Here is a 26,982-nt window from a genome sequence, read left to right as displayed (position 1 = left end):
GTGCTCATCGTTTTATGTATCTTTCCAAGGGAGAGGGGAGGCATCACTTGATAAGAAGATGGTAAGAGACCTAATTCAATTTTCATCACTACCTTAAAATGAAAATCTAATCTAATGATGTACAGTACCTCTTAAAATTATTCACCAGATGTATTGATGCACTCCGAAATAAGTAATCATCAATTCCTCGCTTCCCCCGTCCTGTGGAACCACATTCCAGAAGCTATTCTGTCTCACTCTCCCCTCCATCTGTTCAAGTCGGTAGTGCACCACCACCTTGTGCCATGCATGCTTCCATAAATAGGTTCACAACTGGCTGCAGTTGGTGTTAAATAAACTTTGTGCCTCATGATCTTTATTACCCCCATTCTAACCCTTCCAAACCGATAATATTGTCACGGGTCTGGCGGTTAAGTTAATCCCCCCTACCGAATTGTGGTGGACGGGCGGTTAGCACCAGCCAGCTCAGATAGCCGAGCGGTTTTCCTTAGGAGGCGAACGTTGATCCTCAGAGACGATAACACATGCGGTAGGGGCAGGGCGCAGCACTGGCGGAGCGATGGAGGGACATGGAAGCACAGCACAAGGGGGTTTATACTCGAACCCCACGACAAATACATGGACACAGCGACTTAAAATAAACGCGGGGATTCAATGACAATAGAAATATTTACAAGGGTAATTCCAAATGTAATAACAATCATATGAAGTAAACTAAAGTCTAAGTCGAGGCACCTCTACACAGACTTTGATACAGACAAGGAGAAATCAAAATGAAAGCAAAGCAAATCCTCCCTTTATTCTGGCACTTAGCTTGGTCCAGAGATGGTAATTATGAAACTTGGAATCGAAGTGCTTCATCCTAAATGTGTAGATGCGCCCAAAATGGTGCAAAGTCGCAACTCTCACAGCGGGAAATGTACGTCAGGCAATTCATGAGCAGTATTCAACACCAGGGCTCAGAAACCGCCGTGCCACTTCTTCGTCGATCGTCCTCACAGACGCCATGACTTTGCAGAATCGCGCCATCTCTTCAGTGATATACACGAGGCTTCGAGGTAGGTCTCTCACAACCCAACCAAGAGCCAATTTGCCTCAGCACGAACACGAGAATTGCAGTCTTTTTCATGCGTCGAAGGAAAGCCATTTTGTCGTGCCGAAAGGAGAGCAAAGCGAGATCCTCCGTCTCAGCCACGTTCCTCTCTCGACCGCGTGCATCCGTCACACCGAACTTGTGTGTTCACTCCCGATCTCTCTTCGACGTCACACTGAACAACCGTCCACCTCCAGGGCGTGACTCGCTCGCACAAAACCCAGGAAGGCGGGGCTTCTCGCTTGCTCGAGGCATCTGCCTCATTGTGGGTTTGGTTGTTGTTGGTATAAAAACGCAACTCCTTCATGGTTGGCATTTAAATTCAAAAACATAGGAATAGGTCACAGTGGGGCAATCACAAACTGGGGAAAAATTACCTTTATCCCAATCGAATTAACACTGCACCACCCCCCATGTGGTGACATGCAACACTTAAGCTCACAGTTTCCCTACTTAATTCACATTGAAATGTCTCCTACCCATCCACGGACCAAACAACTCCATTCAATGCTAACTTTCCTATGAAATTCCTCCATTTACCCCCACAACTGTAAATATATATATATATATATATATATATATATATATATATATATATATATATATATATATATATATATATATATATATATATATATATATATATATATATATATATATATATATATTCAACAACAACAAGCATTTTAAGGCCATTATCCCAGCTAAAGCAGGGGTTAGCCTGTATATATTGTTACGGCTGTGGAAATTCGCAGAACACCATAAAGGTTCCTTAGATCAGTTATTCCGGTAATTGAGTGTTCAGATAGGTTTCCCCACCGTTGTTTAGAGGGATTTCTTCGTGTTCACCGGGCTGTGACCCTTTGAGGTAGGTTTTTCTGTGGCCATCGTTATTTTGGACCGACCATATCACGACCACCATTACAGCAACCAACTTCGCCCCCCAAACAACCACAACACCAACAACAACCACCACCAACCACGCTACAATCGCCACAACAAGTACGCCACCATCGAACCATCTTCGCCACTACGCCAGCTATCAAACACCATCCTTCACAAATCACGCTACAACCCTTTCCGCGTCGAAAACCGTCCGAAAACGCGAGTAAAAAGACCGAGAAAAGAAACCTCCAATGGTGCGCGGGTTTTCCCGCCTTTTTCTCCGCGTTTGGTGTGAGTGGAAGGGCGAGGCAGCTCGCTCGCGATTGGTGGATACGAGGAATGAGGCGATAGGAGCTGAGGAACGCCCCTTTTCGAGAAGCTTCTCGAAAAGGCTCGAAGGGAGGCGGAGCTGAAAACGGGGAGCGGCGAAGCGCTGAGTCCCAGGGGATATAAGGCGGACAGCACGCGAGCTTCGTGTCTTGGTCTTCGGGGTGGCCTTTGTCTGTCTTTCTTTGGTGGTTTTCGAGCTGGAACTTGGTCTTGGTCCTTTGTCTTTTGAGTCGGTGTTCGGGTCCGTAGCTGGTGTGGTCCAAGCTCGTGGCTTTGGTGGTTTCGCCTTCTGGGGTGGGCGACGTAGAGGTGCTGCCTTTCCCTCTGGGCGCAAAGTCGCGAGGGTTGTGTGTGGAGGACCAGCTCTGCCACGCAGTCAGGAGGAGAGTGCCGGAGAGAGCTCGCCGACCACCGAGGAACCTCGAGGGTGCAGGTAACCTGCTACGGTCTCGCGGGACCCGTTCGGTCTTCGAGATCCCACGTCATAAAGACCCAAGTGGTCCAGCCTGACCTCCTTGTCTGTGAGGGGGTCCTTTTCTTTTGAGCTTTTGAATGAATGTTGTCGTGGCGTCGTCTGTCAAGTAAAACTGTATAAGTGACTGTACATAATAGATAGACGGTATTAGCTCTTTCCTTTGCATTGTGTTTGGCTGTATAGTTGCATGCGTACGTCCCGCAATCCTCATAAATGAACTGCATGCGTATTTTGCTTTTGTTCCCTATTTGCCTGCATACGTGTTGTCTAAATAAATGTGCCTGGTTTGAATGTATCCCGTTCATTGCATCCTCTTTTCCTTATTTAAAATGCCATCTTGCATCGCAGAATAAATAGTGGGGTTTCAAACACCCGTTAAATAGAATCGGATCTGGTGAGGTCGGCGATAATACCCGCTCGGTTATCACTACAGAACAGAATGGACCGCTTAAGCGGTTCGTGTGCCAAGCCGACCTGCGTCGAGGTACGGCTGCCCGGTCGGCTCCCCGTGCAGGTACTTAGGTATATCGAATTCGGCGAGTGACCCTATCTTGCGCGGGTAGACAATTGGCACGGCCGTGGTGGGGTTGAAGACCCACCCGTGACAGGGTTCCGGCGTTAGCTCCAGAAGGTCACGACTGAATTGTCCGTTCGGTCGGCGACACGGTTGCGATTAGAGGTACGCGCCGATCGCACGCGAATTCGTAACTATATATATATATATATATACATACATATATATATATATATATATATATATATACATATATATATATATATACATATATATATATATATATATATATATACATATACATATATATATATACATATACATATATATATATACATATATATATATACATATATATATATATATATATATACATATACATATATATATATATACATATATATATACATATATATATATATACATATATATATATACATACATATATATGTAGCTCTCATTTGTGTAACCCCTTGCCAGATGTACCCAATTGTTGCTCCACGACCCCAGTATAAATTTAACCTTGCTCTTCCATGAGTCTCTTGTAGAAAAAAAATAATAATTCAAAACCCAACTTCAGCCAGACTATTTATCAACACCTTCCTATATTTTTTATGTAACTCTTCCAAGAACCTAGACTTTGTCTACAAAAATGTCACAAAATCCCAAAAGGCACCTACCTGCTCCATCTGTCTTGAAACTAATGGCTCGGCTACCAAAGCAGGTGCTTCCTCTATAATCTTCTGGTGTCGCCGCTGGATGGAGCAATCACGGTTAAAAAGTGAGATTGCATTCCCACTTTGATCAGCCAGGATTTGCACCTCCAAGTGGCGTGCATGTTTGGCCAAAGCCATCACAAAGATAGGTGAGCCAAGAACCTCCGCTTGGACCTGAAACAACATGCATGTTATCCACAGGACATGCCAACATCCGATCCAGCCTCACTCACATGATATGCACCAGCAAACACCCTAAAATCACCTCTAACGGAGACAGATTGAGCCAAGCAATTTTGGCTAAGGGAAACAGGGCCCATTCTCAGGTTTAAAATATGGCAAAGATGTTGATCCTCATGGGCATGCCTTCACTCGGTAAACATGGAATAATTTAATCACCATTCTAAAAGTGATGAGCGTTAAATAAGAAGGGCAAAAGGTTAGGAAGACTAAATGACCAAGTGCAACCTACATTATTCATATCGTCGAGGTTATTTGTGCCCAATTATATGTTTTCACTCCTGCTGATGGCAATAAATGATGTCAGGGTTTATGTCAACATAATGCTCATTTTCAGTGGATAATGTACCGCATTTGGAACAAGAACGGCACTCGGTAGGGCGCATACCTCCGTCAGGCTGAACAGTATACGTTTTGCATCCCACAGAGGCCGGATCTGCATCTGGACCTTAACCAAAATCTAATCGGCTTGTTCTCGTCACCTACGCAACTCATCCGCCTCGTTTTGTGATCACTCGTGGACAACTTTTTGAGATATTGTGCTATATATCGTTTTTGACCCCATGCCTCAATGGGGAAGAATCACTTATAAAAAAAAATTAAAATTCTCGTGTCCAGATCCAGATTTGGATATTCACCAAAATCAAATCAATTGTCTTCTCTCACACACCCGACCTATCCACAAAGTTTTATGTCCAAATCCGTCCACAACCTCTTGAAATGTCGTGCCGTACTGTGCATCGTTTTTGCCCCTGGATCCCCAGATCCGGATATTCACCAAATTCTAATCAATTTGTCCTCGTCACACACCCAACCTGTCCACCAAATTTCATCAAAATCAATCTACAACTTTTTGAGATATCCTGCTTACAGACAAAAAGACAAGGATGAAAACATAACCTCTGTTCACCTTCAGTGGTGGAGGCAAAAATGGCAGCACAAATGAAAAATGGCAGCTAATAGCTGGCAGCTATAACAACATCCTTTTATTAGTGCATTTCTACCACACTCCGAGAAGGCAGCTGCAAGTTTGAGGAAGCCATTAGGTCCAGTTTTGCAAAGCTGTTACCTTTCAAACACTACCTCATCATGACAATGAGACAGAGGTGATTTTTCACCTTCATCACTTTTTAAGTATTCTATTAAAAAAAAAAAAGTGGTAATTTATCTTAAAGCGTTCATGGCAAACACAACAAGTAGCCATTATCTATATTTTTGGTAAATGGCACAGATAAAAAATATACAGTATATAATCAAAGTTGTAGTTTAAAAACTGTCAAAATAACGCATCCTTTACAATGGAGTTGGGGCTAATGTACTGTCAGGTTGCACAAATTTTCAATTTTTTTTTTTTTACATCCCAGCAACAACTAAAAGGCTGGTTTCTTTCAAGTTTTATTTAATTTTATTTGTGATTTTGAACACTGCTGCACAAATGCATTTGACTTATACAGGACACTGACATCGCAAAATAAATAAATAAGAAAATAAATAAAAGAGGACAAACTACATGTGTTGGACTGCTACCAACACAAGCCCTCTTTGCAAAATGTTTTCTTTATTTATTTTTTATTTAAAGAAAACAAAGATAAAATACAGGACAGATTTTTATCGTAAATAATCATGAATAGTTAAAAGACCATGGCAATGAAATGGATAAACCTGTCGAAAAAGGTTTGTGAAGTCCTCTGCATTGCAGGCCTTCCGAATGCCCTTCCCACCACCACCGGCCGATGCTTTAATCATAACAGGGTAACCAATAGTCTCAGCAGCCTGCAAACATGAACACATAGAAACAGTCAATATGACCGGGAATGTAGTCCATTCACTTTATACCTGCAACATTTGAAAAGCAATGAAGTTATTATGCTCAACAATTCCATCCTAGGACTGATGGGATCGGAGCCATTTTGAAAATAATAACAAAAAAAAAATGTAAGTGGCAATAAGGTTTGTAAAATATATTCTGTCAAATTCATTTCATCATGCAGATTCATTTTGGTTACCTTCTGTCTGTAAATACAGAAATAAACAAAAACAAACAAACGAAATACATGTCCTTCCAAACTTCCCTCCAATCGTGTTCTCACATAATTTTGGATAAAATATAAGGGTTTAAACAAACTCAAATCTTTTTTGATGTCGGTGATGCAGTTCTTTTCTTGCCTCAAACTGAGATGGACACATTGTTTTCTTCTTTTTTTTTGTATACATGTTCGAAGCTCGTGGATGAGCTCGTATACTGAATGGATCAGGATGCAAAGCACGTATGCATGGGGGTGGACAACATGGATACAGAAGGAAACTCCAAGTTTGGAGGTGGAGGGATTTGGGTGGGGTTAACTAGGGCAGAAAAGATTATGGTTTTGCATTGGGGATGATCTAAGATGGGGATGAACAGCTGTCTTGAACACCTGGAGAGAAAAATGAGATTGAAGAGGATGTTAAAGTTGATTCCACAGGTGGACAGAAGACGAACAAATGAGTGGAGGCAAGCAGTCATCCTGGTTTAGGTAGTTTCCCCAGAAGGTGCTTGATGGTGGACCATGTGAGCCCTGCAGAAACCTGGGGGGAGCATGGAAATAGCAGTGATAGGCCCATCAGCTCAGCTTCATCATGGGAGAATCCAATAATCTTGAAGGCTTTGGTTTCCATTGCATCAAGCTAAGCGAGATGCGAGGCAGGGAGCCAGCCCAGAGGGGACAGTTATACTCCATGAAGCTGCGAATGAAGGTCGTGTTGGTGGATAGGAGTTCAGGTGTGCCAAGGAAGAACTTTGTACAACCGAGGATGCCCATTTGGTGGCTGACTTTGAAGACAAATTTCAAAATGTGGTTTTCAAAGAAAGATCATGGCTTGTACTGAGACACAGGAGTTTGAATGACTGAAACCCAAGGGGATTGTTAAGAAAGTACATGAGGCAATCTCAGTACTCAAGTTAAACAAGCTGAAGGAAATCTCAGTTCCTTCCACAAAGCTCAGAACAAGTGTGTGGCTACCCTCAGGAGAGCCAGAAAAAAAACCTCTTTCTAATTTCAAGTCTGAACTCTCAAACCTGTCTCCCACCTCTAAATCCTGGCGACATCTCATTAAATCTACTTCTGGTGTATGTTCCCCCTCCATTCCCAACCTTACCTCATATTCACCACCAAAATGGCTGTTCACCACCATCTCTCATCTTCCCAATGCCTGGTGTTGGCTGAATGGTGAGGGTGGTGGGCTTTGGATCCCAGGGTCCTGAGTTCGGCAGCAAAATGTCGGCAGGTGGAGTGACCTGCTCTGAAGCCAAATTGGTGATCGGAGATGAGGCCGTTGGAGAAAAGGAAGGCTTTCATAATCAACTGCGATGATGGATTATACGACCTTGCTGATAATTGGAAGTAAACGGATCGGTGTGTAGTTGAGGGGATCAGTTTTTTGCACCATTTATTTGGTGCAGTGATGTTGGCTGATTTCCAAGCAGATGGAAGATGACCTAGCACAAATGACAGGAAGAAAAGGGCAGAGAGCTGATGGGAAAGAGCAGTAAAGAAGGTTTTGAGGACATGTTATCAGATTCCATTTCGTCCAGTAGCAGAGTCAAAGTCAAGGGTTGACAGAAACTTTTCCACCTTTTCAGGTGCAAAGCACACAGAGTCCATGAGCAGTTGGGTATAAAAGGGAAGGATAGGTACTGAGAGTGAGGGTTGGGAATAAGACTTGAATGCAAACATAGAATTGAGGCATTCAGACTTCTTAAGAGCAGAGTCGGCAGTGTTGCCATTTGAAGAGAGGGAAGAGACTGAAGGGGAGCATACACCAAAGATAGACTTAACAAGGTGTCACCAGGTTTTCGAGGAGTGACATAAGTTTGAAAGTTCATTCTTGAAGTTGGACAGATGTTGTTTTCTAGCTCTCATGAGAGTTGACACACTTTTTGCAGACCTTTTGGAAAGCATTGAGATTGTCTTCAGTCGAATTTGCCTTCTAGGAAGAGAAGGCAAGTCGCTTCAGAGCAATTGCCTCACCACAGTATTCAGTGTACCATCCATCCGATCCATTGGGACCATACTCTACAGAGCATTGGTGCTGCCGAAGCAGTCTCCTGGGCTATTGGGCACAATCCTGGATGGGTCGCCACTCCGACGCAGGATACTCAAATGGGTCAATCATCCCAGCAAGCTGGTACTCATTTTGCCGACCTTGGAAGGATGACAGGCTGAGTCAACCCCACCTGGTATTAATTCAACGGTAGGCGGGATTTGAACTCAGGACCCGAGGATTCCAAGCCCACCATCCTAACCATTAAGACAACACCAGGCTAGTATACCATGGGCAGGAAAAGGGATAGGACAAGTGAAGATGATGGGATGAATCTGTGCATGAGAGAGCACGTTTGTATGGAAGAATTCTCAGGCTGAGTTCACATCAGGGGCAGTAGATATGGGAGACCAGTCATAAAGAGAGATGACTGCTTGCAGTCCCTGCCAGTTTGCTTGAGTGGCATGCCAGACACACCAGCATTGAGGCAGCTCTGAAAATAGCCAGAGATGTTGACTTTCACAAGCACATGATCAGATGAACCAATTGTAGCAGAGGAAGAGCAGGAGATATTTGTGGGAAAGATAGTAATCACCAAGTCCAGAAGGGAGGATTTGCCATTGGGAGTAATCCAGGTGGGAAAGTTCAGAGATTGAATCAGTCCCATGGAGTCACAAAAGTCCTTTGTTGAAGTGCCATGGCTGGTGAGAGAGGTACCAACACCAAGCCAATTTGCATGTTGACAATTTAAATCACCACATATGAGGAAGAGAGGTGGGATGCATGGTTAAAAGTTTGTCCATGTTATCTGAGAGATGTAGATGGAATTGTCACTGGTAGCACGACGGTACAACACACAGATGAACAAGAGATATGAGCAGAAGGGAAATCACAGCCAGTGGTACACGTGGGGGTTGGGAGGTGTAAGGCTAGTACAATGCAGTGGGAAATTGAGTTCCTGATGTAAAGTGCAACTCTGCTTGTTCCTCGTCGATATAAATGACCTTTCCAATGCTCTACAAAAGCCTCGTCCTTTTTACAGATGACGCCACATTGTGCCATATAGTACCCCCATCCCATTGGCAGGCAGGGAGAAACAGCATTACTCTTTGCTGATCTAGATGGATCAATGCTGGTCTGGTAAATGGAACATGTCCTTAAATCCTGGAAAATATAATCATCTCACCCTGTCTCTCAGAAAGGACCTATCTATTTACAATTTACATGGTCAGCACCTGGAGGAGGTTCAGAATGTCGGCCTTGTATTGTTGCAACTGAAACCAGAATCCTACCCAAGTTCCACCTGATGACTCATCTTTGCTCTTTTCTTATTTCAGTTCCTTCTGATGACTCCAATGCAGTATTTGGTCTTCGTTTGATTATGTTTGTACTATATTCTGATGCTGTGTGGACTCTGCTTCCCCACTGACAGACATCTGGTAGGTTGTACCTATTGTTGCATTTAAGCCTGGGGAGTAACTGCTGAAATATATCTATCTTTGTTCTTTTCACACTTTTCTACTTTTCCATATTTCTCTTTATTCATTCCAATTCTTGGGTTTTTTCCCCCTTTTATCTCTTTAATTCATATTTCTCTTTCTTTACCTATCTGTCCAGGAGAATTTTTGGGTTGAGGGGCATTTACCTATTTTTTTCTGTAAGGCTCACTTAGCTGCGCCTCAACGGGTCTGAGGGTACAGGAGTTTCAGCTGAAACTCGAATCCCATCCACGTTCCTCGTGATGATTCCATCTTTGCTCTTCACTAATTCAGGTTCCTTCTGATGACTCCAATGCAGTATTTGGTCTTCGTTTGATTAATTTCACTCTTCTAAATGACACCCTTCCGATAAACTACATTTTGAGCACTAAATTTGCGAGGAGCTGCATAGCTTACAGAAGAGCTGGATGCTTTGTTGGATACTTCTTCAGCTAATAATAATGTGAATCAAGTTGTGTTCTTGTGAAGGTTGGTAATTTAGAAATCAAGAGTTATTCCAACTTGTATTACCAACAAAAAGCAAACACAAAGCCTGTTTGGTCAGACAGCACCGACACGATCCTAGTGCATCACCTTCAGTCCTTCCTCCACATCATGAACACAACCTTGCTCATACACATCATGTGGTACACTCATCATCGCATCTTGCCCCTCAACCCAATCCACCGAGAGGCCTGTATGCAACACGCAAAAGCAGAATACTCAACTTGAACATCATATCTTTGCCTCAATTTTGCTTTATACATGGTTACTTGTATAAACAAATATGTAATTACATATATATATATATCACACACACACACACACACACACACACACACACACACACCACACACACACACACACACACACACACACACACACACACACACACACACACACACACACACACACACACACCACACACACACACACAGTCTTGCGGTTGGGAATATAATCAACGGAATCCATAGTAAATTCTCCAACCTTTAATTGAACAATGACTCAACAGTTTTGATTAACAACATGTGCCAAGCAATATGCATCCGTTAATTTTCATCACTCTTGAGAAAGGTTATCGCAACATCCCCCTAAATACCCAAGGTGGGGGTGGGCCAAGCTAGACAACCAATCAAAGCACGCATCACGTCACTCGGGCATTATGACCGTTAACCAGTTTCAAAAACAATCAACACATTAATGGCTCAAACAGCACACTCAAATAAAGCAATTACATTACACCAACAGAACTTCAGATAACATGAGAAAATAATTGGTAACTGGCATTGTCGGTAAATGTAGATAAAAAGTAAATTGATAAACACTATCATTGTAATGGCAAATGTGGCCATGTGTGGTAAAGAGGTGGGGGAAGGGAGGTTGGGGGATTGGGGGGGAGGGGTGGTTTATTCCTGAATGAACAGCCGGATGACCGTATGAAGTGGAATCCCCATGCAATGCCGGGATTCCCCGGTGCGTTTATGCAAGAGAGGTCCAAATGAGAAAGGAAATTCCACCATCTCCTCCATGATTGATGTGACCGTTTCCTCTGCATGCAAAGCCTCCAGAATCTGTCTTCTGGTCCTGTTTGGGTTCGAGACCAAAATGCTCACCCTATCCCATAAAGGTGTGTGGCCTGCCTTGAGCCAATGTTTGACAATTGCATACCTGTTGGGATATTTGCACTCAAAAGCCTTGCGGTGTTCAGCAATACGCTGGCCTAAGGTCCTCCCTGTCTCTCCCACGTACATGGCTCCACAACCACAGGGTATCGCATACACCACCCCTGCCTTGTCCTTCCTCGGTAGCTTGTCCTTTTCCCTCATAAAGGCTTGAGAGTGAAACCAGTTTTAAAGTTACTCTCTCCTGCCATTTTCAATACTCTGCGAAGCAAATCCACCCTCCAATCCCACGCTCTTTATTAAATCCATCCCAAACCTCAAAATGATTAGTCCCCCTTGCACCTCAATCATGACACGCAGCTGTTTCCGTTGGACATAAGAACAGTTAACATCTCTGCAGCTGCACATGCAGTATTTTAAAATATTTTACCTCCGAGGACAGAAGATAGTGGTTTTCTGAAACGTCAGGATTTCAATAAAGAATTCTATTATTCTTGTAATTTGTGTGCTTTCTATATACAATATATTTTTTCTTTTCTATATACAAGCTACAATTTTATACATATAAATATATATATATATATATATATATACATATATACATATATATATATATATTACTTAAACTCTCATCTTGTATGTGTGTATGTATGCATGTTCCCGAAATACAGCCAAAACGGTACACGAGAGCGCAAAAATTTTAGAGCCACCTTACTCATCATTCTCCTGCAGTGTGCAGTATCAAGTTTCATTCAAATCGGGCAATGAAAAAATGATTAAAAAAAATCATTTCCCGATTCAGTCAAGTACTCTTCAGGATTATTTGATCAATGCAAACAACCTCAGTGGTATAGTTCACTGGAGCTATCATTTTTGTATTTTTTTGGAAATGATGTTTTTGATCAACCACTCTCACAACGGGTTCACGAGTCGTCGTGTGTGTGTGTGTGTGTGTGTGTGTGTGTGTGTGTGTGTGTGTGTGTGTGTGTGTATGTATATATATATATATATGTATATATATATATATATATATAAATATATATATATATAAATATATATATATATATATATATATATATATTACAGTGGACTAGGCGCAAGTCGGCAGCGTGTAACTCGTCACTTCGCCGAAGTCGGCAGCGTCAAAAAGTCCCGAATTTATCTAATGTTAAATCCCTTTGAATAAAGTCTGCAAGTCGTCATCTCAAAGTCGTCACTTCGTCCAAGTCGTCAGATGTTGTCTATTCCCGCGTAATGGAAACTCAAGTAAATTACCACGTCTAACTCGTCGCACGGAACTTCTACCTCGTGAGAAGCCAGATTTCATGGAATCGTGATGCACGCTCATTGGTTTACACCGCCAGTGATAGGCTATTTATAACTGTGCTGCGTTCAGCTCAGTCAGCGCGCCGTCCCACATGCATCTGAAGAAGTAGACAGGCTGTGCAATGCAGTCTCTGGCGAAGGAGTAAAGGATCGATCGAGCTTAGTGTTGAAGTCTGATCATGGTTTATATTGGCTTGTTTTGTACATCACCACACTCACACATAGTCATTGAGTGGTAGTCATCACGATGACTGTGTGTCATGTAATTTGTCGATGGGATACGAGTTTTCATTCCATATAAAAACTCATTCTACATTCATTCCAATGAATGAATTCTAACAGCCATTCATTCCACATTTGTCGATGGTCATATACCATCACCGATGGTATACGAGTTGTCTTACAGTTGTTCATTATCTTTACTTTTGATAAAATGATTCATGAATTCCATCTTTGTTTGATCACTTTCCAACTCACCAATGAACCCCCACCTATGCCCTGAGGATTGTGGTTCCCTTTTGGTACAATGGCTGGCTTAGATATTGTTGCGCCCTCTCACACGTACGTGTCCAGGCCACGCGCGATTCATCCTTCACCCCACAGTCATCATTAATGTTTGCATACGCCTAAGTCGTCACATGTCTAAGTCGTCACTTTTTTCTTAGTCCCGATGGTGACGACTTACGCCTAGTCTACTGTATGTAAATATATATATATATATATATATATATATATATATATATATATATATATATATATATATATATATATATATATATATATATATATAGTAATCTTGCTATGAACACAAAGGCTAAAAAGCATAGATTTGACCTCACCTCTGAGCTGTCTACTCAGGGTTCGAATCTTGGCCTAGCTCTAAGCTGTCACCCTGGTGTTTCACAAGTTGGGTGAGACATCAATCTGTGCCGTCCCTCAGATGGACGTTAAACTGGACATTCCATCTGACAGCATTATTTAGTCGACGTTGAAGTTTCCACGATGTCCTTTGTGAAGAGCAGGTGAGTCATCTCCAGCACCCAGGTGAAATTCCACATTCCTGCTACCTTAAGTCGAGTGTCAGGCTTGGCCAGCCAGTTCGTTGAAGACTTGGGGCTAACAAAGGTTCCCAGCCAACCCCAAAAGAAACCGTGGGAATAATTGTGGCTATCACAGAAGAGGTGGTGGTAGTAGTAGTAGTAGTAGTAGTAGTAGTAGTAGTAGTAGTAGTAGTAGTAGTAGTAGTTATAGTAGCAGTCGTAGTAGTCTTAAGCAAACGAAATATGCTTCTTTTTTCAGTTACTAACGCACACATTATTGTGAATAACATTACAAAACAAAATCCTTCAGCAAATGGGTGTTTTTTTATTAGGCTTACCACTGCCACTCCATGGTAATGTAGGGATGTTAGCCGTTTGGGCTACGATGGAAGAAGCAATTTTATCTCCCAAAGACCACATGGCTTCACAAGGAGGTCCTGCAGACAAAACACAAAAAGCTTTTCACTTTATACATCCTTTTGGGTGAAAAATAATTTCCTTAAGAATTTAAAGCTGCTGCAAAGAGCAAGAAATAAAAATGAGTGTATGCATATTAACAAGTAAACAATACAGGTAATGATTTGCAAACTTGTTCACGAAAACTAAAAATGGTATTAAAGGCATTTTTCAATATAGCAGTAAAAAGCATTTAGGACGAGACAATGCTAAGGGAGGTGTGATCAAATAGTGAGTTGTTGAAGTCTAACAATAAGCCAATAAACTGACGTTAAAAAACGATTTTGAACGAGGAATTCCTTTTTGAAGGTTGCAATTCACAAAACAAACTGCAACTTGAATTTTCAAAATTGGACAAAAAGTGATATTCTCAATATTGGGGTGAGAGGAAGGTAGGGACTCAAAAGGAGAAACTTGGGGGGGGGGGTGGGGGGTGAGCCTCAATGAAGAGACTTCTGATCTCATTTTTAACTTGTATAAGAAATAAAGATGTACAAATGCACTTGATCTCACTTTGGGGTCGAAACAAGTTCATTCTCTTTCTCCAGTTCCTAAAACTCATGGAAAAGTGCATGTATGGAAAAAAAAAAAAAAAAAAAAGAGAACACACACACACACACACACACACACACACACACACACACACACACACACACACACACACACACACACACACACACACACACACACACACACACACACACACACGCACACGCACACCCCTCCTCCCCAGTCCAATGGGAAACTTTCAATGGGGTTTGCCCATGCTCTATCCTCTAAATGCTGAGCATTAATTGAGGAATCAGCACATACCATTTTTAGAGTCTGGTACGACTCAATCAGGGTCGTAATCGAACCACCGATCTCCCAGACTCAGAGCAGACATTCGAACCACAATGCCAATGAATCTGATTCAGAGTGGACAATGCCATTTATAAACATTTTACATCGTATACAAGTTTTAAATTGTTCAACCAACAAAATGTTGATATTTAAGCAAGTATTTGAGAATGTTGCATACAATCGAAGTATCAATTTTGAACAGTGATGAATAATTAATTAGAGGTGATGTATACAATAAAGATATTTGGGGTGCGCAATTGTCACCGAGTTGTTGAAGTCCACAGCATACTATAACACTCCATATCATTGCAGATAAATAGCAAACTATGAAGATGACTGCTGTTGATACAAAGAAAATAGGCGAAGGGTGCTGAAGCAATACATTTTTGTGCCATGGTAGTGCAATTATTTTCAGACTATAAATTAGCATGACAAATGATAAAAGGTGAAATTTTATAGAAAAACCTACTCAGCTCATCACATATCACATCATGGGAAAGTGCTTGATCAATAGAAAGATGATAAAGTTTAAAGTACTTTGTCCACAAACTATAAGCAGAGTGTTGAAGAGATCTAAAAATAATAATAATTAAAAAATCCAAATTCACCCCAACTTGCACAAGACATTTAAAAGTTATATTTTTGCCAAATTAAGCTATACATAATTCAATGTGGATAGCTTCAGAATTTCGACCCAAGTAATAGCTCAAGATCACAGCCCAAAATAATTAAATAAACAAATATCGGTCAAATCATTCCACGAACGTAAACAAATAATTTCCTCTGGAATAACAGGTGTAGAAAATCTGTGCTAACAATGACGAATCATCTCATCTCTTCATCCACTTCATTTACTGACAATGAATGGTCAAATCATTTTTATTAACCCCTTCCGTATCTTCCCCACTCGGCTTCTCCCAACAATATGCATTGCAACCCAGCCCACCCATGAAAGTGATGTTGTATTTGGAAAGAAGTTCTGGCAGTTTTGGGTTTTCAGAAGCATGACCCCAGCCTGCCCACACAGCCTGCAATACAATAGAACCACACGTTAACAGACAAATGTCTTGGTCACCTGCCTTTATTAAATGCTCCTTATCACAATAGGGAAAAAAATTAAGGTTACCTTTCAACCTTTTTGCATGCTCATTTATTCACTTCACAAGACCAACTAAATAAATGCATGAGGACAACTCTGCATTGGGATAGCACAAGTGAAAAGTGCAAAACAACCACCAACCAGCAACCAAATGTCTGAGTAACAGTCATCAGTATTACAGAAAATATACCAAGTAATGATTTCATATATCAATTATTTATTACACACGGTATCTCGAGCTGGTGCAAATTGTGCACATAGGACTTGAGGGTATGAAAATAAAAATTATCAAGATTACGAAATAATTTGACAATGGATGACAGGTAGATTTGCCATCATTCACATATTTTTCAATCAATCTTGAAAGCAAACAAGCAGAACACTGCTGAATGGCTGGTGTCACACACACACACACACACACACACACACACACACACACACACACACACACACACACACACACACACACACACACACACACACACACACACACACACACGAAGTGGTGCAAGGATATTAGGAAAAAACAAATTCTTTTACACAAGCTACAAGCACATTATTAAAGAAGAACGACACTTAGTAGAGCACATACCTCCACCAGAGTGAACAGTTTACGTTTAAATCCCACTGATAAGCCAGATCTGCATCCGAACCTGAACCAAAATCAAAATAAGGCTGTTCTCGGCACCTACCCACTTATCCATAACCAGTCCAAAACGTTTTGCAATACCTTGCTGTGTATCGATTTTGGCCCTATCTCTCAATTATGAAGAATCACTTCAGGAGTTTAAAAAAATTATCGTATCCGGATCTATAATGTAGCATCGACGGCTCGACCAACGTCAAACTCGTCGCAGCAGGAGGTTACAATCCCACGATGTCCGAGTGGCTTAACTCCTGAGGAGACGTTCCAAATTAATGGCGAACAATGTTTGTGGGGGTCGTGAGGAGACACACGAAAACCTTACAGCTTTTAAAGCCAACGGGTTTATTCCCTGAACCACAATAACGAAAAGAGCCGGGGATGATTGAACGGAACGGGGGAGATAACAGCGGGTTGTGGTGGGGAAGAAAAGGGGATACAAAATCGACAATAAATAATTATGTACAATGAGGTAAAATAAATCTAAAGAACCTAAGGACCTGACATTCTAAAGAACCTGCCATTTTCTTCAACGTCTTCCCCTTGGACTTCCACCACGTGGCGATCATTGCCACATAGGATAGATTCCATTCTCTCATCTATCTCCTGCTCGTCCGGTGTGTTTCAAGTACTCATGATACATTCTCGCATCACAGATCGCTTAACCATTAATGAGTGGTTAAGTTATCTGTTTAGGTTCCGTAGTGATGCGAGGTCACATGGGTTATTGTAAATTAATTTGTCACAGTTTGATTGCCACTCGTGCGACCGTGTCTTATTCTTCCCTGCCCCATTTTGAGCAATAAATCCTGCTTGTTAATGAGAACCTATGTGTGGCAATGGCCACGGGGACTCCATAGCATATAAATAATTGACAGATAAATCCATTACAGAAGTCAAGCAGATTTGTTCCGTGCAATTAAGGTGCTATAAAAGCGAATTTTGACAGCTCATGCTCAGCCGATCTTGTCAGGCAAATTTTCCACAGTCGTGTGCCTGATATGCCCATTCGTGCCCAAATTATCGGAGCGGATGCGTAAATCTCTCGTCTCCTACCTGCCCGGAGGCACAAAACTTGAAGACCCACAACTGTAACAATATAAATGAATGAAGCTGCAGAATTTTTGAAAAAAAAAAGAAAAAACAAGTTTCCCTGGGTGGTTCAGGGGGCACGCTCCCCAGAAAATTTTGAAAAATTGATGTCAAATTATACATTTTGGTGGTGATCCTGTCCATATTGTAGCAGAAAAACTATGCAAATGAAAGTGATATTTGGGGAAGAATGTTTTTAATTTCACCTGAACATTCATTGCTGGAGCCTGGTGTTGGCTTAACAGTTAGGGTGGCTGGCTTAAGACCTTAGGGTCTCCTTCTGTTGAATTAACAATAGGTGGGTTGACTCAGCCCGTCATCCTTCTGAGGTTAGCAAAACGAGTAAAAGGGGGCACTGCATTACAAGCGGTCGGAGTCGTGAACGTATAAATGATGGGAATACGTCTGAAAGGAGTTCAAATGCTACAAGGGAATGATAAGTTGCTGAAGTACTCAGCTGAATCGCCCTCAGCTGAACCTGACAGGGCCAAAGGCAGGAATGTTGATTCAGGCAGAAACTAACTCGACTCCTCAGACAACTTCACCAGCCCGCGCAAGGCCACGCAAGGTGCAATAAAGGCAAAGAAGAGCTCTTTAAACACGAGCCACACAAAGGTGCCAATATCAGGTGAAGAATCGTTTCCAGTGAAACGATAAGGGTTGCCCTTTTCAGCACAACACCATGCACAGAAGATCTCTGTAGAGTGGAATGCATCTGATGGACACCAACAGATGGCAGTCATTCACGCCCAAAACGCCAAGCAGGCAGATCTTTAGTGTGGAAGGAAAAGATGTCAAGCCTGGTGTTGGCTTAATGGTTATGGTGGTGGGCTTGGGATCCCAGAATCCTGAGTTCAAATCCCATTGGGTTGTTGAATTAATACCGGGTGGGGTTGACTTCCTGTCATCCTTCCGAGGTCGGCAAAATGAGTGCCAGCTTGCTGGTATTCTGTGGCGGAGTGGCGACCTGTCCAGGATTGTGCCCAATAGCCAAGGAGGCTGCTTAGGCAGCACCAACGCTCTGCATAGAGCACGGTCCCAATGGAATGGAATGGAAAGGACGTCTGAGACGTTCAGAATCCGAGTCAATCGTTTATTCCGCCCGCGAACAAACAACCTGCTCGTCTCTCTTCCGGTTGCATCCGGTTCCGGGAAACCCCCGATTAACCCGAGCTCGAGAATATTTACATATTATAACATGAAAATGATGCCACTACAGATCGCAATGGCATGCAACTTCTCCTCAACCTTTTGTGAGACAATTGAAGAAGAATTCTACCGAAGGATAAATAGCAAGTCCCATTTCAGTGATAACTTGAGCGGTCTTCTCCAGCTATGATAAATCGCCCACGAGGGATGAATGAACGTCACAGCCTTCCATTTCAATCGGGGAAACCCCGCCTTTTCCTTTTGGAGGAAATAATTATGTGGTAGAAATAATTATATTTAATGTACTCTAAATTGTAATTGTGCTGGTGTTTTACAATTTTAATTTTTATGCTACAAGTCGAATTGGCTGTCAGTGTTCCTTCCCTTTGCCAAGAGTCTTTTGCCCTAAATGTTGATAAAAAAAAAAAAGAATGTCTTGCTATGGTACAATGTGACCTGGGCTGATAACAGCAAACTTTTGCCGTAATTTCATCATGTGCTTCTCACCTCGAAGACACGTATGCAGTTAAGGCTTAACAGCCCCCACCACTCTCCCATGAAAAGCATATAAATACCAGAAATTGTAATCTTGTTTTAGTGCAAGCACGTGTGATGTATAGAATCTCAGTGGCTTGTACTCCTTGGGACTGACCAAGTACCAAGTTTGAATAAAAATCTGATGTAATGTACTTTCACGTTGTGGAAAATGAATTAATCGGTGTCTTTGAAAAGTAAGAGAAATAAAATAGAACCAGTTAAAGTTCCACAACAAAACTGAGAAATTCTAAACGATAACAACAAGACTTCAGAAGTCAACGAAACTCAAAAATTCCTCATCAACGCCCCCCTTTTACAACTTCCTTTGTCTTCTTATAAACACAATCCCTCTATATTTTCATTCCAAACACAAATTAATACTACACCATTAATATAACAAAATAAAATGTTAACAAACACTCCTGATGTAAACGAATGTCAATGCCATTCCAACATGATAACCAGAACAGACAAATCTGCTGGTGAGGAAAGTTGGATACACAACACCTACGTTACTACTTAAGGCCCGGTCACACCTTGACGTTTTAGCCAGCGATTGCAACGTATTAAAATTTATGTAAAACGCTGGCTTACGTTGAACTTTTGATGTTTTTTTTTTAAAGATTCGGACGTATTCATAGCGACTTGGTCTTATGTATAACGCATTGGTAACGGACACAGAACGTTTCGTTGTGTTATAGATAACTTATACCAACGAATGCTGAACCTGTTGTCGGCCTACACAACCGATGCCCAACGATAGTCTAACTTAGGCGTAGCGCGACGATGTCGTGACGTAGCCTATTAAAAGGCTGACGCACAACGATTCGAATCATAACTGCCGTAGAAATGGAAGTGTCAACATCGCGGTCACACCTTGGCGATCTTGCCAGTGTATGCCGACCTAAGAAAAATGTGTCTAAAACGTTGGGGCACGTCAAATACGGTATGAGTAAGTTTGGTATACGTGAGTACAACGCTAAAGTACACTATCATACGTCGTAGTAAGTAGAGTACGTCAAGAAATTTTAAACATGTTCAAAATTTTTGGACGTACTCGGCGTATGACACGTTCCGCATGCGATGGGGATAAGTTTTACACACGATATGTGGACGCTTACACACGCCCACAAACGCTACTTATAAGCTACTCATAAGTCGAAACACTTCGCGGTAATGTCTTTTTTACGCGAAACTTATTTCTAACTTATGTTTGACGTGCTTTGAACCAATTCTTTACGTAGTCCCAACACACATCGACGTATGTAGACGTATTCCAATGACGTCTTCCGGTCGACAAAAAAAAAATAAATGAACGTGTTTCTAGCTTACAACTGCCATATAAAGACGTGTTCCCAGCGGTTTTGGGAATTGGTATATAAAAATGCTGCTCATAAAAGGGGAACCCAACAGTGTTTTCGAGTCCTTTTTGAGTCGATGTCCATGTCAGCAGTAACAGTAACAGTAACAGTAACAGTATTAGTATTAGTAGTAGTTTGTTCATGTTGGCAGTAGTAGGTGAGTGTGAGGGGGAGGGTGTGGGTTATGATGGATCGTCCTTGCGTTTAACGATTTAAATGATAAACTCAACGATTTAAATGGCTGCATCTCCACTATTGAAAGTAAACGCTTGCGCTCAACAATTGGATTTTTTTTTACACTCAACGACTTTTAAACGGTACCACTCAGATATTTTCATTGTTTACAATGAACGATTTAAATTGCTGTCACTCGCCTTTGTTTTTTGACGCTGGCGCTCGGAAATTTTAATCGTTTCTATTGAACGTGCTAAATCGCTCAAACCCCACTATTGAAAGTAGACGCTGCCGATGGACAATTGGAATCATAGCCAAGCTAGACATCGAAGTGTGAACATCCTCGTCATGCCGAAGAAAAGTTTGAAGAATGCTGCAAATAAGTGTCCTGGCCGTGGCCGTGGACGCTGACGCAAGGACGATCCATTATACCGACGTCTTTCAGCCTATGAGTAACTTAAAAGTAACGTCTGTCGATGTGTGGCAACGATCGCGTAACGTGCCAACAACACGTTAATCATAGGTTAGAAATAAGTTTCGGGTACGCTAAACATTACCTCGGCGTGTCTCAACTTATGATTAACTTACAAGTAGCATGTGTTGACGTCTGTCAACGATCGCAGACCGTGCATACAACTTGTGGCCAGCGTAGCGGAACGTGTGAGTCATACGCCGGCATACGTCGTGAAATTTCAAGCATGAAAAAATTTGAGGACAACCAAAAAGTACAACGTTTAAAGCCAACATACAACGACGTATGGCAGTGTTTTTCAGCGTGCTCTCAATGTTATCAAAACTTACCCATAACGTATTCAACGTGTGCCAGCGTTTTAGAAAAAAAATTCAAAAATCGGCAGACGTTGGCTAAAACGTCAAGGTGTGACCGGGCCTTTACACACAGAATCCTGCCTGGCGGACATCCAATCACGGGAACATGCTTGCAAGCTTTTGTACTCGGCTTCAGGCTAACTTCAACAAACATGGCTCATAATAAAAACTACCATGGGAGTAAGTCACATAATCGCGGTAATGATGCGTTATTGCTTTGGCATTGAACCCCATCCAGATAAAATGGGTTAAGAAACTAATCAGCATATCAGAACAGCACCTCAAATCCCTATAAGCACGGCATGCCTTTCTGATGATGAACACACGGAAACCACACGCAACTAACCCTAACCATAACCATTTATACCCCCACTACTCCCCCACCTCTCATCCCTATCAACCAGGCACTACTTCACCATTCCAAGTACTCACGTCAGCAGCACCTTAATGCCTGTTACCTGCACAGGAATCCGCCGGGCAATGTCCACAATGAGCTCCACATTTGCATAGTTGTTATTGTTTGCTCCACCAGTAACAGGCACATAGTGATCCGCCATCTTTATGTACTCTGCTCAAAACAAAGTAGGAATACATCAGCTTTGGATCATTCCAAAGGCATCCAAGGTTAATTGTGCAGCTCGCAGCTTCATAGCAAGCATACCGTGTAAAGTTGTACGACATTTGATGCCTTTATTAAATGGCTCATTCTAGCATAAATACCATTTAATCCAATACCAAATGGCACACTCCAATTAATCATTTATTACAAACATAAGTGCAGTGATCAAAATCGAATGCTAAAAATTAATTAAAGCCAAATAACTTGCCAGCATTTGCTTTGAGGTCTTCAGGCGTCACCATGACAACAAATCGGATAGTCCTCTCATTGCGAAACATCTCGTAAGACCAACGGCGGATTGACCGCATGCATTTGACCGCTGCAATGCCATTGTTGGCAATCAGCACCTGTGTGCGCACACGTGAAGAAAGATTCCTCAGCGCAGAGAATTCACAAATTGTATTTGCTTGTACAAGATTGAGGCTCATGGAAAAGCAAGGTGACAGAGGATACGAACTTACAATGGGCATCGGGGCAACCGTTTAACTTTAACACAATAAACAAGGGAATGAACAAACAGGGAAAAATATAAAACAAAAATATATAAAGATCAATTCAATCCCTGCAATCGTGGAGAGACAGTTCACTTCACAGCCATTTACCTTCTCAATCACTTGGTTGCCTCCCAAACGCTTCACAAACTCCGCAGGCGAGGCCACTGTGAAGTCTCGGGCCAGGTCCATTCTCTTCGAGTCGCTACCCCTTCTCACGAGCCGTGACCCGGACATGCTCGACCTGCAGACACCCCACGCCACAAGTCACAGACAGATATGTAATAGTTTGGTCTTATCGGATAGTCCTTTCAGTCAATAAAGACAAACGGCTGAAGACCTACTACTATCTTACAAAGACGATGGCATTAAATGAGAAAAAAAGAAGAAACATGAGAAATTTGCTGATGAAGGAATACTCAATCAAAGTTTCATAATCGAACAGATCAGAGCAGTTGAACAATCAATACAAGCCAGGTTTAATTAAACTCTTAAGTTTATTGAGGGCAAGAGTCCTGTCAGAGCGGGAGCAAAAAAAACACAAAAAAAAACAAAAAAACAGAGTGAGCCAAGCAAAGAAGTTGGATTGTGTTGCAATCTGGCAATTTGGCTGCAGTGACTCCAAAATTGATAAACCTAGTAAAAGCAGAGCCACAAAAACAAATGCAAGAGTTCGCCAGGCTTTGAGCAGGCATTATTTTTCTAATTCTTAATCAACTGCATTCAATTAGCACTTCTGATTCAGCAGCAAAGCTGCGCCTCAAGAAAGGATGCAAACCCATAACCAGGCCGCTGCATACTCATGACTGGAACCGCTCAATTTTAAAATACAGGGTGTTCCAAAAAGTCCTGGATAACTTTGGTTGTTTATATATTTAGAACCACAAATGATATAATGATACCCTTTGATTTATACGATACAGAAACTCATAAAGTTTTATGCACACCATCAATACACTTCAATGTGAGCACTGTTTGTCACGCACTGACATCAGAGCGGTACACGAGTTCTTGCCATACTCGGATCAGCATGTTTGTGTCCACCAGTGCGCATGCAGCTGTGATCCAAGAACAAAGACCCTGCAGGGTTGCCGCGTTAGTGCTGTGGACAACCTCTTTGACAAACCCCCACAGAAAAAAAAATCAAGGGGGGTTATGTCTGGTGATCATGGGGGCCAGGGGGTTGGTCCGTCTCGGCCAATCCAGTGACCTGGAAATTTTTCATTCAGGACGGCTCAAACGACTAAGGTCCAGTGAGGGGGGAGCGCCGTCCTGTTGAAAAATGATATCGGGTTGCAGGTCTTCAATCTGTGGGAAGGCAAATCCTTCCAACATGTTCATGAAAACTGTTGAGGTCACTGTATTCTCTGCAAAGAAAAATGGACCCACCAAGCGGTCATAGAAAAGGAAAACCACACATTGACCTTTGGAATGTCACATGTGTGTTCAATGACCAAATGGCGGTTTTCAGAGCCCCAGATCCTCACATTATGACGGTTGACCTTCCCCTATACATGAAAGCAAGCTTCGTCTGTGAAAATGACTTTTTTCAGGTAATCTTGGTCATCCTCTATGTGACTGAGCATTCACAAAGCAAACACCTTGCGTTTGGGTCCGTCATTTGGTTTGAGTTCCTGCAGAATCTGCACCTTATCGGCATAAAGCTTCAATCGTTTATGCAAATTCCTGTGTACAGTGGTGGTTGGTAGTCCCAGTACTCTGGATGCACGTCAAATTGATTTTCTGGGACTTTGTTGAAATGATTCATGCACTCGTTCAACGTCTGCTGAATTTGTGCTTGGTTGACCGGTACTTTTCTGTTTCTGACAACTTCCAGTCTTCTTCAACCTCTTGTACCACTCTCTGATACTCGTCTGCAATGGCAGATTGCTTCCATACCTTGTACAGAAATTATACTGAACTTGCATGGCGGATCTCGCCTCGATGAACCATTCGACACAATGAGCTTTCTCCTCTGGTGATGCCATCTTATTTTACATTAAAACACCAAACCTGAAAATAAAGAAAACTTCAATGAGTTTCTGTATCGTATAAAATAAAAGGGCATCATTGTATCATTTGTAGTACTAAATATATTAACAAACAAAGTTGTCCAGGTCTTCTTGGAACACCTGTACATTGTGGTAGAAATAATAAACAGGGGCAATGCCCTTGCGCTCACCTGGTAAAAGCACCATGCAGAGATGATTCCTACAAAGTTACGTCTAAATTGGGTAAATACTCTTTGATAAGTCAAATGTAGTGATCCTGGAATCATAATGACCTTTGACCTTTAAATTGACCTTAAGATGAAATTTTGTTGTGGTCAAGTTTAATCGAAATTGTGTGTGTAGTTTCGGAGAAGAAAGCAAATACCTAATTTGGGGGGGAGGGGTGTCAAACCTGGACACACTTTGACTCCTCCCACCACCCCCCCCCCCTCGCAACCTTGTTTGGCCCTGAATTTTTTTAATGCTGTGAACAAACTTTGGTACATCATGGGTGGTGAAGGTTGTGGTCAAGTTTCATCAAAATTGAGTGTAGTTTCGGAAAAGAAGGTCTGAGTGTTTACATAACGAATGACTGACGGACGGACTGATTGTCACCATGTGATGCTAATACCTCACCTGAACTATGTTCCAGGTGAGCCAAAATTAGTGGGGGAGGAGGGAGAGTGCCAAAGCACATGCTAAGCAGGAAATATGCTTAGTGGTTTGAAATTGCATTTTCAGTGAGATAATCCAGCCTGAAATTTGGAATTTGGCAAGTTCTGGCACAAGATGCCATTAATAAATCACTTACGAGTGTGGACATGGCAAAACAATTAGCAAACTCACAAAGAATGGCATGAACGGTGGTATTGATAGTCGGCAAACATCTACGGCAAGACGCAATGGGATAAGTTCTTCAGTTTGCAAGTATGGGCGAAGAGGTTGGAAGAGCTTTAACTTGAAGAGGTAGGCTTGAACGCTGTTATAGGAGATGGCAGAGCATGAAGGAATATCAAGACAAGATGAAGGTCTTGGATAATTCGACCAACTTTGTGAAAGGTAGTTAGCAATAAGGTGCAGAAAATGTGAAGATGGGACAAATGGCACCACTCAAAGCCACCTTTGGGAACAGAATTTGGCTAGAGGAGGGAAAACAGCAAAATGCAGGTAGCCTTGGAAGAATAACAGGCACAGCATTCGACGCAGCAAGATGAGTTACCACAAAGAACTGTTGGCAAACCTTAAGCAGCGCAGGTGACTTCTCTGGTGGGTACTGCACAGATTAACCGACCTTGTCACAACGTAACATGTGGAAGACGATGGGGAAGAAAATATATCTGGGGATAATTTTAAAGTGGCAAAAAGCTGAAAAATCTCGATCCGTTGGTATTGTATTTTTAAAGGGACAGGTGCAATTTTTTTTAGTCTGGAGACAAGCGCTCGATTGAGTTGCATTTAAATGGTGCCCTGCCTTACGAAATGATTCAGGACTGCACGGAAAGGGGATTTAGCACAGGTACAACTAATGCAATGGAACTAGTACTTCCCGGAGATGTTTCACCAACAGGTGGGTGGCGTTTAAAGTTTGGTGAGACTGGTTTTTCCAATCGCGGTTAGTGCAGAGTTTCAAAACCTGGTGTGAGATGACATTGCTAGAGATTTTCATAATGATTTTGACGATGTGCCACGGAATTTGGAAGAAAGTTTGGTGCAACGTGGCAGAAATAGCCACCGAGTTCGCTGCAATAAATATAGAAGCATTGGGTTCACACTTACAGAGACCTGTCAAACATCAGGTGCAAGGACACAAGAGTGGAACCACAGAAAGGGAGTATCAGTATAAACATCCTCTCTGAAATGGGAAGTTGGTAGTGATGGATTGCTACGATGAGAAATGCAGAAATTAATGAAAACGGCATTCGGGAGAGCACTTAGCTCCATCACGTTTTATGTTTTGCAT

At 42.0% G+C, this 26,982-nt stretch overlaps 1 protein-coding gene across 4 annotated transcripts in view; it reads right to left on the bottom strand.

Annotated features, from left to right (window-relative positions):
• Window positions 1-26,982, bottom strand: part of LOC147011000 (acetyl-CoA carboxylase-like) — a 171,849-nt gene that overhangs the window by 106,865 nt on the left and 38,002 nt on the right. For 3 of the 4 annotated variants that reach the window (XM_085858679.1, XM_085858680.1, XM_085858681.1), the window contains 8 exons: window positions 23,143-23,275; window positions 22,749-22,887; window positions 22,380-22,489; window positions 15,985-16,066; window positions 14,078-14,176; window positions 10,346-10,446; window positions 5,916-6,026; window positions 3,978-4,187 (listed from right to left, as the gene is read on the bottom strand). In XM_085858679.1, the coding sequence (XP_085714805.1) occupies window positions 3,978-4,187; window positions 5,916-6,026; window positions 10,346-10,446; window positions 14,078-14,176; window positions 15,985-16,066; window positions 22,380-22,489; window positions 22,749-22,887; window positions 23,143-23,275 (985 nt within the window). Of the gene's footprint in view, window positions 1-3,977; window positions 4,188-5,915; window positions 6,027-10,345; window positions 10,447-14,077; window positions 14,177-15,008; window positions 15,029-15,984; window positions 16,067-22,379; window positions 22,490-22,748; window positions 22,888-23,142; window positions 23,276-26,982 lie in introns of those variants that run through there. The other variant, XM_085858682.1, reaches the window with a different exon arrangement.

This window comes from Eptatretus burgeri, chromosome 16 (genome assembly GCF_056783735.1).
Source record: "Eptatretus burgeri isolate ZD-2024b chromosome 16, Ebu_testis_v1, whole genome shotgun sequence".
Classification (NCBI taxonomy): Eukaryota; Metazoa; Chordata; class Myxini; order Myxiniformes; family Myxinidae; genus Eptatretus; species Eptatretus burgeri.
This window is presented reverse-complemented; position numbering and strand designations above follow the sequence as displayed.